The following is a 15,905-nucleotide window of genomic DNA, read 5'->3' as shown; positions in this document are numbered from 1 at the left end:
GCTTGTGTTCCCTCTCTCACTGTGTCTCTTTCTGTCAAATAAGCAAAATACTTAAAAAGTTTTAGGTCTTATGTTTAGGTTTTTGATACATTTGTGGGGCTTGACCCCAGGACCCCGGGATCATGACCTGAGCCAAAGGCAAATGCTTAACCAGCTGAGCCACCCAATGGCCCCTAGTTAAGGGTTTCTTTTTTAATGGTGTAAGATAAGTGTCCAACTTTATTCTTTTGAATGTGGTTATCAGTTTTCCCTGCACCATTAGTAGGAAAGACTGTCCTTTTCCCATTGGATGGTCATGGCACCCTTGTGGACATCTATCTCCTATTTTATTTTATTTCATTTTATTTTAGAGGGAGAGAGAGAAAGTGCAAACGGGGGGTACTTGGGTCAGAGTGGGAGCTTGGGGTAGGGAAGGCCTTGATTCTGGGTGTGTTTTGAGGGGAGAGTGGACAGGATGTAATGAAGGATTTGGATGCAGGGAGGTGGGAAGGGATTCAGGATTTCTGACTTGAGCAGATGGAGGGGTGGAGTAGCTCTTCACATAGAGCTGTGGGAAAAATAGGGAACAGCTAGACCCTGGTATGTTAATTCAGGTTGTAACTTAAGCTTTTCTTTAAATGTGAGTCGACCTCAGCATTTTTCACATTTGTTCTGTTTATATTGGCTCAGAGTATTTGTAATTTTTACATTTACACTGAATGGGATGGAGCAAGGAATCCATGCTGCTCCAAAAACGGGGCTCCCAGCCTTGTTAAGCCATGAAGACGCCCTGCCCTTAGAGCAGGAGCCGAGGCAGTCAGGGCACCGGTAGTATGGCTGCTTCCAGGAGTTTCTTTTCAGAAATCCACGATGTGGGGCGCCTGGGTGGCTCAGTGGGTTAAGCCACTGCCTTCGGCTCAGGTCATGATCTCAGGGTCTTGGGATCAAGCCCTGCATCGGGCTCTCTCCTCAGCAGGGAACCTGCTTCCCTTCCTCCCTCTCTCTGCCTGCCTCTCTGCCTACTTGTGATCTCTTTTTGTCAAATAAATAAATAAAATCTTAAAAAAAAAAAAAAGAAATCACGATGATGGAAAAGCTCTGGGTTTGTGGTCAAAGTGCCTCTTCAGTTAGGCTGCCTAGGCCTTAGTGTTCGGCCTTAGAAAGGAGGGTGGTTGACTCGGGTCTCTGCAGAGAGCTGGCTTTGAGTGAACAGCACAGGGGATAGAAGGCAACCAGGTGTGCCTGGAGCTGTCACATGTTCTGAGTTTGTGTGGCATTTGTGATTCCAGATACTCTGTTTTTGTGTCCTTGTTGTCCTTTTGTCCTTGTTGTCAGTAAGGGAACCAAAACCTTCATGGGCACTTCTTAACAAGGTGGGGTGGAAGTTGGTCGTGCACATAGCTCTGCAGCCTGCTGACTCCAGGGTTTCCTGTGAACACCTAGGTGATTTGAGCTCCATGCAGGATGACATCCAGTGACAGACTCCCCTCAGTCTCCAGCGTTTCCAGGCTGTCCTTTCTTCCTTGACCACTGGACCTAAGGACAGAAATCCGTGTGGTGGGAAAACTGGCCTGGTGGACGTGGTGGGCTCTTTAGGGAGGAAGCTGTCCTCCTGTCCCTCTTCCTGCTGGCCTCTGATGTGACTCTACAGAGAGGGCTGGGCCTATGTGATTGGCACCTGACATATCAGGTGCAAAGGGCTGTCTCCAGCCTGGAGCCTGGCTTTGGGGGTGTGAATATACCCGGGCTGTGTGGACAGCAAATAAGTGGTTTGGTCCTGAGGCCCTCCGTGTGAAGTGGCAGCAGTGGGTGCTGAGGCAGGCCTGGCTGTCCTGCCTCACTGAAGAGCAGGAGCAGCTCTGCAGATGGAATGTGGTCTTGGGTTTTTCTCCCCAGTAACAGAATTTAGAGAATTTTCTGTGGTTTATTTATTTTTTTTAAAAGATTTTATTTATTTAGTTGACAGAGATCACAAGTAGGCAGAGAGGCAGGCAGAGAGAGGAGGAAGCAGGCTCCCTGCTGAGCAGAGAGCCCGATGTGGGCTCGATCCCAGGACCCTGGGATCATGACCTGAGCCGAAGGCAGAGGCTTTAACCCACTGATCCACCCAGGCGCCCCCCTCCTTTTTTCAAAAGAATTTTTTTTAAGGTTTTATTTATTCATTTAACAAAGAGGGAGAGTACAAGCAGGAAGAGCAGCAGGCAGAGTGGGAGGGAGAAGCAAGCTCTCTGCTGAGCCAGGAGCCAGATGTGGGACTCGATCCCAGGACACTGGGATCATCACAACCTGAGCCAAAGGCAGCCACTTAACAAACTGAGCCACCCAGGCTTCCCAGAATTTTCTGTGGTATAAAGCAAACTGTTCCAACTCTCACATTGTGAACATTTTTGAACAGAGTAGAAAAGTTGAGAGAATAGACATATACCCACATACACACCTCTTGATTGAACAGTTAATGTTTTATCATATCTGCTTTATGTCTCTCTCTCTAAATATATATATATATACACATACACACACATAGATATTTTTTTTTTCTCTGAACCATTTGAAAGTACATTACAGTCATTGTGAAACTTCCAACTCTAAATACTTTAGTTCGTATCTGAGCATAACAACAACTTGGTTTTGTTGTTCAATTTTGGCCTGGCCATGGGGGCTTGTGGCAAGGTTGAGGCGTACAGGGACCAGCCACGTAGACAATAGGCCGCAGTCAGGAGCAGCTGGAGCCGCATCCACGCTCACTTCCTGTGTTAGCACTGCTTTCTGATTTCCAGCCTTAGTTCAGAACCTTAAAAAATGTATGGTACAGCATTCCAGTTTGTGAAAAGGAATGAGGACAGAGCAGCCTGTGCCCACACAATTGCCCTGTGTCCTTGCTCCTGCCCACCCGCCCGGAGCCCCATTGGCTGTGCTGTGGTGTCTGGGACCCTGGACAGTATTGAGCACGATCTGCACTTTTTACAACTTTATGTAGTCACTATAGCTTTATTCTTATCTTCTGTAAACAGGCTGCTATTAAGTTCCTCATAAGGCTGTTAAATGAGAAGGATGTATGTGTAAATACCTTGTCCCATGCTGGCAGGGAGTAGAGTCAGTACATCTGGGCACTCCTATTTTATTGTGTTTTGCTTTATTGTGCTCCAGAGATAATTGCATTCATTTTACAAATAGAAGGTTGGTGGCAACCCTATGTCCAGGAAGTCTGTCAGTGCCATTTTTCCAACAGCATTTGCTCAGTTTGTGTCCCGGTGTCATATTTTGGTAATACTCGCAATATTTCAAACGTTTTCATTATTATATTTGTTATGGTGATCTATGATCAGTGACTACAACTTGCTGAAAGCACAGATGATAGCTAACATTTTTTTTAGCAGTATTTCTAAATTAAATACATTGCTTTAAAAAAAAGATTTTATTAATGTGAGAGAGCGAGAGCACGAGCGGGGGACAGAGGTAGAGGCAAAGGGAGAGGGAGAAGCAGACTCCCCACTGAGCAGGGAGCCCATTGTGGGGCTTGATCCCAGGATCTCCAGATCATGACCTGAGCCCAAGGCAGACACTTAGACAGCTGAGCCATCCGGGCACCCCGTGTACATTGCTTTTTTTAGATATAATGCTATTGCATATTTAATATACTAATATATAGTATAGCATAAACAGAACTTTTATGTGTCCTGGGAAATAAAAAAATTCATTTGACTTGCTTTATTGTGATACTTGTTTTGTTGCAGTAGGCTGGAACCAAACCATCTCTGAGGTATGCCTAGACTGTTATACTTCTTGCCTAACAGGTGTTGAGGAAATGTGGATGTTGAAGTGGACAGTCAAGTTGGCAGGGAAGTAGATCCTCCTTGCCCACTCAAATACAGTTTACTTTACAGCCCAGCTCTGTCCTCAGAGAATCTTGGGCTCATTCAAGGGCAGGAGGGTGTATCAGTGGCTTCAGGGCCCCTACCTGGGAGGGGGCTGTGGCAGCCTCTCCCCCAGGTTGCTCAGGCTGTGACAGAGTGTTGCCAGCTCCAGCCCCCCCCCCCCCCCCCCCCCCCCCCCCCCCCCCCCCTCCAGCCTTTGCCTCTTTCCTGCCTCCCCGACCTCTGGGAGAGCTCTGTGCCTGTACCACTCACCATTTGGGAACTGCCTGGCTCCTGAGGCTTTGAGCAGCCAATGTGTGGAAGAGCCCAGGACTGTCTGAAGAAGATGAGGAACAAGACAAAGCTGAGCTTCGGGACTGGAAGGAGTCCAGGGTGGCTGACTCAGACATCTTCAGGGCCCTGTGTGGAGCTTTCTGCTAGGCTGTTCTTCCACAAATCACTTTGTTTCCTTTATCATGCTGCAGACCACCCCTCTTCTGGGCCCCCTCTTCCAGGAGCTGCTGGTGGGACTGCTAAGAAACATTTTCACGTTTGAGGGGGGAGTTTGGCAGGGCTGGGAGAAGCTTTCAGATGAAGAGATCTCCTAGGGCACCTCATGCTTGTCCTGGCTCCTTGGCCAGACTTTTATGAGGACGCTTACTTGCCCATGACTTCTTGTGCCAGCCATGAGACACCAGCCATTAGTGGTCTTCCTCAGGAGGCCTCTCCTGGCCCCCAGGAAATGAGAACTAGCAAGAACACCTGGCACCCTTGTCCCACCATTACTCATCGCCTGGCTCAGCAGTGCATGAAGTTCAGTCTGTAGGGACCTCCAGTGGCTTGACTCACCTGGGACGCCTGTCCTCAGGTGCTCATGGCCAAATGGCCTAAGGCCTGCAGAGCCTTGAAGTGGCACTAGGTGGCACTCTCACACAGGGGAGTCCCAGCAGTGTGGTTGGAAGGGACCTCGTTCAGGGTGGGAACGTAAACTTACCAAAGGGTTTTTGTTTTTCCCAGAAATCATTATTAACTATTGTCTGGAATCTAGAAGGCATTTCCTTACTGAAACGTATGAGGTGGAAGTCATGCTAGAAGGCTGATCTCAGGACAGACCTGTGGGCTGGTTTATGAGTTTTCTAAATACCAGTCTGCCCAAGAGGCTTAGAATGGTTATAAAGGAGCTCTGGTAGACATGGAGGAACAGGGTTCCTCATTTTACAGGGAGAGCATTGGTGCTCCAAAGGCTGCTCAGCAAATGAGAACCCGGGCTTTTGTTTTCCTCCCCCGAGTGTGACTTGGACTAGACCTGGTCTGGAAGTAGTGGCAGCTTTGGGGAAGTCAGAATGGTCCTCCAGGATCTTTCTGGTTCTGGAATTTAGTGTTGCCACGATTCTGTGTTATCCTCTTGTGCTTTAACTGCTTTTTATCCAGGCTTCATGGTGTGTTTGCTTAGAGCTCTGGGGTGAGAAGGGGGTCTCTTAAGTCTCACTGAGGCTCAGAGAAAGCTGTGGGTCCAGACTAGGAGCTGCCAGGTACAGCCCATGTTGGGTATTCACCAGCCTTGTGCTGGAACCTGAGCCCCAGGGTGCTGGAACTCAACATAGGGCATCCCTGCTGGCCTGTTACTGCTGTGCATTGTGGTATTCCAATGTTATGGAAGTCCATGAGGAGGAACCCTAACTGTCTTCTGGCCTCCCCACTGCAGCATTCCAGGCCTGTAGCTTTTCACAGAGCACTTGCTGGGATAGAGTCCGATGAGGAGGACAAGTGTGTGGGGCTTTGCCCAGCACCATGTCCTTTTCCAGGCTGCCTGGGCCCAGCCGCCCATCTCACAAGCCAGAAGGCTTTTTCTTTGTGTTCCAAATGTTGCTTTAGAAATAAAATTCTCTGAGGGCGCCTGGGTGGCTCAGTGGGTTGAGGCCTCTGCCTTCGGCTCTGGTCGTGGTCCTGGGGTCCTGGGATGGAGCCCTGAGTCGGGTTCTCTGCTTGGTGGGGGGCCTGCTTCCTCCTCTCTCTGCCTGCCTCTCTGCCTACTTGTGATCTCTGTCAAATAAATAAAAATGAAAAATATTTAAAAAAAAAAGAAACCAAATTCTCCATGGTCATAAGAAGCTAGGGATGTACCTTTTTATTTTACAATTTTTGTAAAGATTTTTTTCTTTCTTTATTTGACAGACAGAGATCACAAGGAGGCGGGGAGGCAGGCAGAGAGAGGGAGGAAGGGAAGCAGGCTACGTGCGGAGCTAAGAGCCTGATGTGGGGCTTGATCCCAGGACCCTGGGATCATGACCTGAGCCGAAGGCAGAGGCTTTAACCCACTGAGCCACCCAGGCGCCCCTAGGGGGATGTACCTTTGATCAGTACCCTAGAGTGGCAAAACTGAACCTTCAGAGGCAGTCTGACCATTGAAGGGCGTGCTGACCTATCAGATGCTAATCTGGTTCCCGAATGCCACACCCTTTCTTCTTTCTTCGGTGTTCCTGTCAGACACTCTGTCTCACCTAGAAAATGTTAAGCTGGTTCCTTCTCTCCATCCCTTGTGGAGCAAGTGCTTGGTGGGCATGGGGATAAGGTGCTGACCTCCCCAGGCTGGGCCCTGCTATCTAGTGGGGTAGAAAGGCAACTGTAGGAATCTCTCCCCGCATCCCCCTCTGTCCCCGCCGGCAGCACAGGTTCTAAATAGCCCGAGGCCAGAGGGGACCTTGCTTATTGGGTCTGGTTCCGTGGTCTGTGCCAGATTTTGTGTGGCAGGTGTTTTGTATGATAGTGGAAAAGAGGGGGCAGGGGTGGGAGTAGGGGCAGCTTGTACCTTCAGGATGGGGTGTGAGAAAGAGCCAGACTTAGATGCCTTGTGTGTGCTTCAAGGACCAGAAAAGGTGGCTGGGGGTGGCATTCTCAGTCTTGGAAAGCCGGCCCTGGGTGAGGTGAGCCGCACGTGGAGGCCTGAGACTACCCAGATAGGGGTGGGCAGGGAGGAAGGCCCTCAGCCAGGCCCAGGAGGTGTTGCCTGGGAAATCCCGTGACCGGCGGGGTTGGTCCCTGGGCCGCAGCCCCTCCCCTTAAAGGGGCCCTGGGCGCGGAGGCTGCGCCCGCGGGAGGGAGGAGCCGTCTGTCTGCCGTTGTCCGGTGTCCGCCCTCTGTCCCCCGCCCCCGGCGGCCTCAGTGGCCGGAGCCGAGTCCCCGCCCGCGGAGGCTTCCTCCCAGGAGCGGCACCTCCCTGAGAGTCGGTCTCTGAAGCCCCGCCGGACGGGACCACCTGCGGGTGAGTGAGCCAGGGAGCGGTCGGCTCCCTGGAGCGGGCGTCATGGGTGCCCGTCGCCCCATGGAACTGCGGGACCCTGGGCCGGAGAGCCCACCCCACAGTCTCCATCCCGTTGTGGGCTTCTCCTGCCCCACATGGTGGGTCACGGGCCGCGCGGGATGAGCTCATTTCCGCCGCGTCTGGTAGCATCTCCTGGCCCTCCAGTCGAAAGGGGAAACGCTGGGCTAGGGCTCTGTGTCCTCTTCCGTGCGGGGAGCTCCGGGTGATTTCCTCAGTGCGGCCCTGTTCCTGGGCGGGACCGGAGGTGTTCTCAGTTCCTATCCAAGGGGCGGAGAGGGGGTGACATGCTGCCCTTCGCAGAGCCCCATCCCCGAGTCAGGGTTCTTTTCATTTGGGAGATTTAAGGAAGCCCCACGCCGTGGGGAGTAGCTTCCCATCCCCCCCCCACCTTTCCCTGGCCTTTGGCTTTAAAGAAGCATCTCTGCGCCCTTCTCTTTGCTTCCTCTTCTCTTGCCCAAAGCTTCCCCAAGATGGCTCGCCCGTTTCACCTGGCAAGAATCCATTTTCCCTGTTCCCAGTTCTTGAAGTTTTGTCTGCTTCTAGCCCTGGAACACAGGGAGGAAGGGTTGGTGGCCCCCCTGGACACAGCTGCCTGTGTGTGCTTCAGGTGAGCTGCAGGAGGATAGCCACCCTGATCTGCCTTCTGGGGTGAAAGTGGGCTCAGAAAGGCAGGCAGGTAGATCTAGGACGTGAGGCCTCTGAGGCTCGCTCTCTGCTGAGGCTTCAGGAGGAGTGACCCTGGCACCCAGTGAGAGTTCCACTCAGGGAGCAAGAGCAAATTTCTCAGTGTCTCTGGCAGGACCTGTGCCTAGCTGCAAGGCCTTTGGAGCTCAGGGAGTGCTTGCTGGGGGCAGACAGTCCTGACTCTGTCCCTGCCTTCCTGGACTTGCCAAAACTCAAACCTGAATCCACCAAAGCCCAAGGGAACCAGGCAGGAGCCTGCCTCCTGCAGTCCCCTGCCCCCACACCTCTAGCAAGGGTAAACTGGCCTGGGTCTGTCCATCTGACTTTAGTTGGAATGTTCCATTCCACTGAGGGGGTAGTGTTGCCTTCATTACAGGCTGTGAGGGGTAGATGGGGACATTGAGCACTGCTCGATTTGAACCCCCAGAATGGGACATCCAGACAAAGGTGACCCCTCCCCCACCTGGTCCTCTTGGGCCGTTGCTTCTCCGCAGAGGGGCAGCCACTCTTAACTGTGGTTTGGGCTCTTTCAGAACTGCTGCCTCTACCCTGTGCCTTCATCTCGCCAGTGGGAGTGAACCTCCTTCCTCCAGAGTGTGAGTTTGGAAACAGAGGTGAGGGGTTGGGATTCAGGTCCAGGGGATGAGGCTGCACCAAGGTCTTGGGTGGAAGTGAGGCGTGGTGTTTCTGAACAGAGCAGAGTTCTGGACCAGGGTCGCTGCTATGATCTGAGCCTGGAGGCGGTGAGCAGGAGGAGTGACCCTTCCCATTTTCTAGATGAGGAAACTGATAGCCTCAGAGCACCTGTGACTTGCAAGGCCTCTCCCAGCTCAGGGCTAGCTGGACAGCTAGGATTGCAGTAATTGGGTTGTCCCCCTCCCCTACCAAAGCCTCTGAGCTCTCCTGCTCATTGTGGCTGGCCCTTAGGCCTTATGATAACTTTAAACTCCTACTGCTCACAGCTCACAACTCTTCTCCACAGAGTGTTCTTGAGACTAGGGAGTGAGGGAGGGTGTCTGTACTTCCTCACCTCAGGGTATGCTCCTGGCAGATTCCTCATCTGGGCCTGAGCCCCTAATCCCACTCCAGGGAGCCAGAGAGCGTGCCAGAGAGCAACAAAGTTCTGGTTTGGGCTCCAAGGTCATTGCAGGTGTGGGGGGAAGGCACTGAAACGGGGAGGGCAAGAGCACTGTTGGCCTAGGAAGTGGCGCTTAGCCTTTGGGAATCAGGAAGGAAGGAATGACCCTTAGGGACCCCCTTCCCTCCATCCTGCAGCTTTGAACTGAACAGAGGGTGCCAGGCCTGTTCCCTGGGGGACTGGTGAATTCATGTCTGTTTTCTGGGGAACTTTTCTGGCCCGTGCATGGTGATTTGGAAGAAGCCTGACAGTCTGGTCCCTGTCCCATTTCCAGAGAGTAAGTAGAGTGGTGATGGAGACAGGATGGAGGGCAGAAGACATTCTGCCAGACCCTTGGGGCAGTTTCTAGAGTCTCTAGGATAGCAACAACTTGGGCTGGCCCCCTTGAACACCCTGCACTGCCGTGGCGGGCTGTGTGGCCTAGCCAAGTCCCTAGGCCGGAGGCTCTGGGGTGAATGAAATGGGAGAGGCACAGACAGGAATCTGCTTTGAGGACTGGAGGTTTGGGGCCAAGCTAGGTTTGTGTTTGGGTCCTGGCAGGTGCCTTTCTAGCCTCATGCTGCAGTGGCTGCTGCCTTGTGTGATAGGATAGAGAGGAAAATGGGTAAGAGGAGATGGGGGCTCCCGTCCTCTCCCACAAGGCCTCACTGTGAACCCCAGGTGTGCATTCATTCCGAGCTTTCTAGAGTGGGGGAAAGAGTGCTGGGAAGCCAAGCACTGTGCCCAACCCAACCTGCCTGTCACCCCTTGGGGCCTGTTTTCCTGGGGAGCTGACAGGGGACTAGTGTGGGGCCCCCATGGCCTGGTGGGTCATGGAGGGGCGGGGTGTGTGCTCAGTACATGGGCAGTATAGTTGAGGTGATCTGACTGTTGTGGATGGGAAAGTTAGGAGGCTGAGCCTTGGTGGGGGATAGACACGGGGATGTCCATGGGTCCCTGGGCCTGGCCTTTGGGGCGGAGGAGGCTTGTGTCCAAGTCGGCTTTTTGGTGAGACTGGGTGGTGGGCACCATCCCACCTGGCTCACCCTCAGTGAGCTGTTCTGCCCACCCAGGCAAGTGGCCTGGGAAGATGATCTCTGCTGGAGGGGTCTGGGCCTGGGGTTGCCCAGGCTTTGCCACTTCCTTGGTCGGGGCTGGAAATCCATGCTTTGCTTTCAGACCTCCGTCAGTCTTGACCCAGTGCAGTCTCCCTCTGCATACTGCGCTCCCAGGGATTCAGCGCTAACTTCCAGGGCCTAGCCTTTTCACCTCTGGCTAAGGTGGCTTTGCTGGGGCATCAGACATTTCACACTAGTGTGGGTGGAGCCATGTCTAAGTGGGGCCTCTTGCTCTGTGAGTCCATTGGCTGTGGTGGGGGTGGGGGGTGGTCAGCACTGGCCTGGGACTGCATCCATGGCCGGGTCAGTCCTCCGCCTTGGGAGCTTCTCTTGGGGCCCGCATCTCTGCATCTAACCAGGGTGGCCGGCACTGTCCCCTGTAGCCTGCCGTTGGGATTGGAGGCCAGGCTGTGTGGGGCCTTGACTCCCCTTGGGTTTAGACAGCAACAACTGTGGAATGTTTGTTCTCCTTCCCTGTTATCTGTGAGGGCCTTGTGGAGGCTGGGCGTGTCCTCCCAGATCGCCAGGCAGAGTCAAAGTGCTGTCCAAAGCAAAGATTGGGTGGGGGAGCTGGTTCGGGCTTCACTGCTGGTTGGTTTTCCTTCAGGTCAGGTCATGTGCGTGCTCATCTGCTGAGGAGGGCTTGTGGGGGTTGGTATCAGGAATGGGAGGCTCTGAGGCCTGGGGGGCAGCAAAGAGAGAGCTGTAGCAGGTCAGATGTCCAGTGTCTCACCCACTGTGCTTCTCCTGCCTTCCTGCTCTCTCATTCCTCAGATGTTACTTCGTCACCTGAATGGAAAATGGGTCAGGTCCTGGGGAGGGAGGGGTTGCCCAAGCCGCAGACAGGCCGTCGCTGGGCGCCCGCCTGGAGCACAGGGCTCTCAGATTCCCACTTGTGCTTCTTGGGCTCATAACCGTCTGGTCCCTTCCCTGCCATCAGCTCACTGGAGCAGGCAGGTGGCCAAGCCTAGGGACAGAGTGGGCAGAAGGCAGGGGCTTGTGTCCCAGGCAGTAGGTCTCTGCCCTTCCTGAACTGGCGTGACCAGTGCCTGTCTTTGCAATAGCCCCGGCCTCTAACCTGCGCCCCGTGAGCCAGCGGGACCCAACCAAGCTGGGAAGAGGCCCACCAGCCACCAGGCGGCCAGCCAGAGGAGTGGTGACAGCACAGGAGCTCCTGGCTGGGGGGAAGGGAGGAAGGAGGAGAAACAAAGGCGAGTGTGCCTGGCGCCGCCCACCATGTGTCAGTCAGAGGCACGGCGAGGACCTGAGCTCCGAGCAGCGGCGAAATGGTGAGATGCTGCCAGCCCCGTCCTAACCCCTCTGTGCCCCGCCACAACCTCCGGAAGGTCAGAGTTCATGTCCAGCGGCCCCGTGGTGGAGGTGGCAGCCGGGGGCCAGGGGATCAGCCCCCGAGGCTGGAGGGGCCCGGCCCGGGGGGCCTGAGTCGGAGATCCCGCTTCAGGTACCTGGGGAGGCGGAGTGGGCTGGTGGCCTTGTGTCTGCTGCACCCTAATTGCTGCTCCCAGGCCCCCCTACCCCGATTGTTCCCCCCCCCCAGCTCCGGGAGAGGGGCTGCTCTTCTGGGATTGGTCCCTGGGCTTCTGCAGTGATCAGGGCGGGTGGGGGAAGCCCTGGGGACAGCAGGGATTTGTTCTGCTTTGTTTGGTCCCTACCCCCTTAACAGACCTTTTGAAAATACGGTGGGGTGGGGTGGGGTCGGCTGGGAGAAGAGGAACACAGGGAGCCTGGCGAGTTGTGGAAAGAAGCATCTTCCATTGCCATCCCAGCCATCAGCTTGGTTCTCCCACTTTTTCTTTTTAGTGTCAGCTGAGATGCCTCTTTGTTCCTTGCTTTTGTTCAGCAACTGGGAGCACAGGACTCGCTTCTCTGAGAGCACAAAGGCACAGATGGGAGCCTTAGATTATCCAGTTGAATGCAGTCTTTGCGCAGATGAGGAAACTGAGGCCTGGGAACCTTCCCAGAATGGATGGGAATGTGGTTGCCTGGTGGCTGCACTGGGCCTCAGGAGCATTTTCTAGTGCCGAGGCATGAGACCAGGGGACTTGGGTCTGCTGTGTCTCAGGAAACCAGGGTTCTGGTGGAAATGTCCACCCCGCCTCTAAGTTCCCCACGAGGCTGAGCCTGTGCAGAATGCACTGAATTTGGCTGGTGGGGACCTTTGCCGAAAGGAGGGGGCTGGCTCAGGTGTGTGGCCCCAGCAGACCTGGGAGGTGTTCTGAGGGCTGGTAAGGGGGTTCCCCCCACAGCCTCTGCGTCTCCTTTGGAGAACCTGATCTGATGTAGAAAGACCGGGCAGGTGGATGGAGCTTTAGCTGTTCAGGGTATGCGTGTGTGCAGGTGCATGTTCCTAGGCTTTTCCTTTGGGATCTTGTCAGGCCCAATCCCTTCATTTATCAGATAAGGAAACGAGGCGTAGCGCCAGGAAAAGATTCTCCAAGATGCTACTGCGCAGTGGTTGCAGTTGCGCCCCACTGCTGTGTGCTGCTGCACCGCTGGGGCTCTGACTCCAACCGTCTCCCCCTGGTGCCCCTGTGGCCACAGCCGGCCCCAGGAGTGCCCAGGAGTGGGGGGCTGGCATGCAGGCTGTGCACCCCGTCTTTCCTGTGCTGCCCCCAATTCCTAGTCCTCCTTAGTTGGTAGGCAGGTGGGTGAGACTGGGATGGGAGTCTGCCGAACAAAGGCAGATGAGCCCTCACCTCAGCCTGGGGTTGGGTTGAGGGACCTCAAGGCAGGCTTGCTGAGGGCGGGGTGGGGCCTCCCAGACCCTGCCGGCTGACCTGGCTGTGCATGGACATCTGCTCTGCAGGTTGCACTTCCCCCAGCTGGCTCTGAGGCGGAGGCTGGGACAGCTGAGCTGTATGTCCAGACCTGCCCTGAAACTGCGCTCCTGGCCCCTGACGGTCCTCTACTACCTCCTGCCCTTTGGTGCCCTCAGACCGCTCAGCCGGGTGGGATGGAGGCCCGTGAGCAGGGTAAGTGTGCACAGGCTGCTGGCCCAGCTCCCCGTCCCCACCCTCCAGGGGTAGGCCTAAGGTTGGGACCCTGCCCACAGAAACAGAGGAGACATTTGTCAGATTAGAGCTGATGGTGTGGGTGCTGAGCCCTCCGGGATGGTCATTTTGACAGGCAAGTTGGTTGGGAAGACCAGGCAGCCTGGTGGCCCTGATGGCCTGCTCTGCACTGCCTGTTCTTGCCTGCACTTGTGCCATTTGGGGGCTCTGCTTCTGGAAGGAACCCACACTGGGAATTCAGAAAATGGTGTCCGATTTCCTGTGTTTGGGCAGAGGAGAGCTTAGAGGTGATTTTGAGAAGAATGCAAATTAATTCCTGGGTGCCAGAGGGTGATTGAGGAGGACTGATGCCTGTTTGGGCCCCTTAGGGTGTGGATGGACTTGGGAGCCCCAGGCAGTGCTGGGTGACTTAGTGACCTGGCCGCTGCACCCTCGAGGGCTGCCGGGCTCCCTAGCCCTGGGCTCTCTGGGCGGGCTGACCCCAGGCAGGGAACCTTGGACTCTCATGGGCGTCAGCTGGGAAGAGTTTGGGGCACCACTCATTCACTACGCTGTAGAGGTGTTTAAAGTTGGAATGAAACTGCCTTTACACCCTAGGGACTTGGTGTCTGGGCTGGGCTGACAAGCAGCAGCTGCCAGTTAGAGGCGGGTTCTGCTGTGGCAGCCGCACCTGAGGCTTGAAAGGCATCCCCTTCCAGGTCGCCTGGCCCTGAGGGTTTGGCTGGGGGTACCAGCAGATAGCGGGGGTGCTGGGGGAGGCCAGGGCCCAGTCCCCTCTGCCTCCAGGAAGCAGCCCCCGGTGCCCTCACAGTAAAGTGCCTCAGAGCCCTAGCAGCCCGCCCCTGGTGACCGTGGTCCAGAGCACCTGCTGTGGGGGGTTTCCTCTGCCTCCTCTTCAGATTTGAACGTGTGCTTTGGGCTGTAGACCTTCCCATGCCCCCGGGGCCTCCTGCCCCTTTCTGCCACAGCCTCTTGGTGCAGGTAGCAGAGCTGTTCACCCCCCACCTTTCCTAAAGAGGGACGACCAGACTGCGCCGGCCAGTCTGTTCTTGGGGACGGGGGCAGTTGCTACTGGTGCATTGAGTGACTGAAACTGCTGGGTTTAAGTCACTGTGTCAGTCTTGGCCAGTACTCAGTTTGTGGGAGTGTTTGGGAAGCTCAGTCTGGTTCCTAATGGGCAACAACCACATCACAAAGCCATGGCAGGGTGCCCACGGGGGGGTTGACGGGTGGCTGACTGGGGGGGGCACGCGGGGCCATCTGCTCATCTGCCTGCCTGTGGCCCACAGGTGGCCCTGTACAAGTCGGTGCCCACGCGCCTGCTGTCGCGGGCCTGGGGCCGCCTCAACCAGGTGGAGCTGCCGCACTGGCTGCGCCGGCCTGTCTATAGCCTGTACATCTGGACCTTCGGGGTGAACATGAAGGAGGCCGCCGTGGAGGACCTGCACCACTACCGCAACCTTAGCGAGTTCTTCCGGCGCAAGCTGAAGCCGCAGGCCCGGCCTGTCTGTGGCTTGCACAGCGTGGTGAGGCCTGGCCCTGCCCTCCATCCCTCCCCCGGAAATGGGACTCTTGTCCTTGCCTTTGGCAACCAGTCCCAGCAGTCCCCGCAGGTGGCCCATGAGTACTCCTCCCAGGCTGGGGCCCCCAGGGAGGTGGAGACCCTGCCCCCAGTCCCCCTGCTTCCCTGGTAGCAAGCCTCTCTTGGCCCTTCCAGATCAGCCCCTCAGATGGGAAGATCCTGAACTTCGGGCAGGTGAAGAACTGCGAGGTGGAGCAGGTCAAGGGGGTCACCTACTCGCTGGAGTCGTTCCTGGGTCCACGTACTTCCACAGATGATCTGTCCTTTCCACCAGGTGGGTTGTTGCCTGGTGGCAGCCTTGAGACCCTGTGGCAGTGTGGCTGAGCTGGTCATCGGGGAGGGAAGGGCTAGGAATCGCTTCGTGGAGCTTTGGGGCCTCCCTGAAGCCCCTGTCCAGACTGCACAGGCTCAGGTGCTTGTCTGACAGCTGGCCCTCATGTCTGCCTCCTGCAGCAACCCCCTGCGGCTCCTTCAGGAACCAGCTGGTCACTAGAGAAGGGAATGAGCTTTACCACTGTGTCATCTACCTGGCCCCCGGGGACTACCACTGCTTCCACTCCCCCACTGACTGGACCGTTTCCCACCGGCGCCATTTCCCAGGTTGGCCAGAGCCTTACAATTTTTTTGGTGTCCTAAGCTTTTTGGTGTCAAGGGACCAAGGCTCCACACTTGGAGTGCTGAGGCTATGAGGTGACTGCTTTAGTCTGGCTGCATGGGGGCAGTCTGGGGTCTAGCCCACTCTGCATTTGGAAGGATATAGGTGGACAGGGGGCTTTGGGAGGCTGGTCTTCTTGCTGGGTGGGGAATGGCAGTGTCTCTGCTCCCACAGGCTCCCTGATGTCTGTGAACCCTGGTATGGCACGCTGGATCAAAGAGCTCTTCTGCCACAACGAGCGGGTGGTCCTCACTGGGGACTGGAAACACGGCTTCTTCTCGCTGACAGCTGTGGGGGCTACCAACGTGGGCTCCATACGCATCTACTTTGACAGGGTAAGCAGAGTCAGGCCCAAGGGCTGGGCCACTTGGTGTCTCCCCCACCCCTTCTCCCATGGAGCCAGATCTGTTAAAACTAAGTTCTAGAAGAGCGTGTCCCTGGCCAGGCCTGGCTCTGTGGAGCAGTTGCCCCAAGGAGGGGCTTGGCCCTGCTCTGCCAGCCCCCACCCCTATATGCTATCATTGCTTATCTGGAAATGGCTGGAGAGGGAGGGGGTTCACCT

At 55.6% G+C, this 15,905-nt stretch overlaps 1 protein-coding gene across 10 annotated transcripts in view; it reads left to right on the top strand.

The window, feature by feature from the left end:
- Nucleotides 1–15,905, top strand: part of PISD (phosphatidylserine decarboxylase) — a 42,012-nt gene that overhangs the window by 24,437 nt on the left and 1,670 nt on the right. The window contains exons 1-8 of one of the 10 annotated variants that reach the window (XM_032883196.1): nucleotides 6,935–7,095; nucleotides 8,373–8,453; nucleotides 11,139–11,363; nucleotides 12,902–13,067; nucleotides 14,396–14,632; nucleotides 14,824–14,962; nucleotides 15,142–15,288; nucleotides 15,518–15,678. In XM_032883196.1, the coding sequence (XP_032739087.1) occupies nucleotides 11,311–11,363; nucleotides 12,902–13,067; nucleotides 14,396–14,632; nucleotides 14,824–14,962; nucleotides 15,142–15,288; nucleotides 15,518–15,678 (903 nt within the window). In that variant the 5' untranslated portion in view covers nucleotides 6,935–7,095; nucleotides 8,373–8,453; nucleotides 11,139–11,310. Of the gene's footprint in view, nucleotides 1–6,934; nucleotides 7,096–7,553; nucleotides 7,763–8,372; nucleotides 8,454–11,138; nucleotides 11,364–12,901; nucleotides 13,068–14,395; nucleotides 14,633–14,823; nucleotides 14,963–15,141; nucleotides 15,289–15,517; nucleotides 15,679–15,905 lie in introns of those variants that run through there. The other 9 variants (XM_032883197.1, XM_032883202.1, XM_032883193.1 and 6 more) reach the window with 9 other exon arrangements.

The sequence above is a fragment of the Lontra canadensis genome, unplaced genomic scaffold (assembly GCF_010015895.1).
Source record: "Lontra canadensis isolate GAN:19392208 unplaced genomic scaffold, GSC_riverotter_1.0 scaffold87, whole genome shotgun sequence".
Taxonomy (NCBI): domain Eukaryota; kingdom Metazoa; phylum Chordata; class Mammalia; order Carnivora; family Mustelidae; genus Lontra; species Lontra canadensis.
Note: the sequence above shows the minus strand (reverse complement) of the source record. Positions and strands in the feature narration are given on the sequence as shown.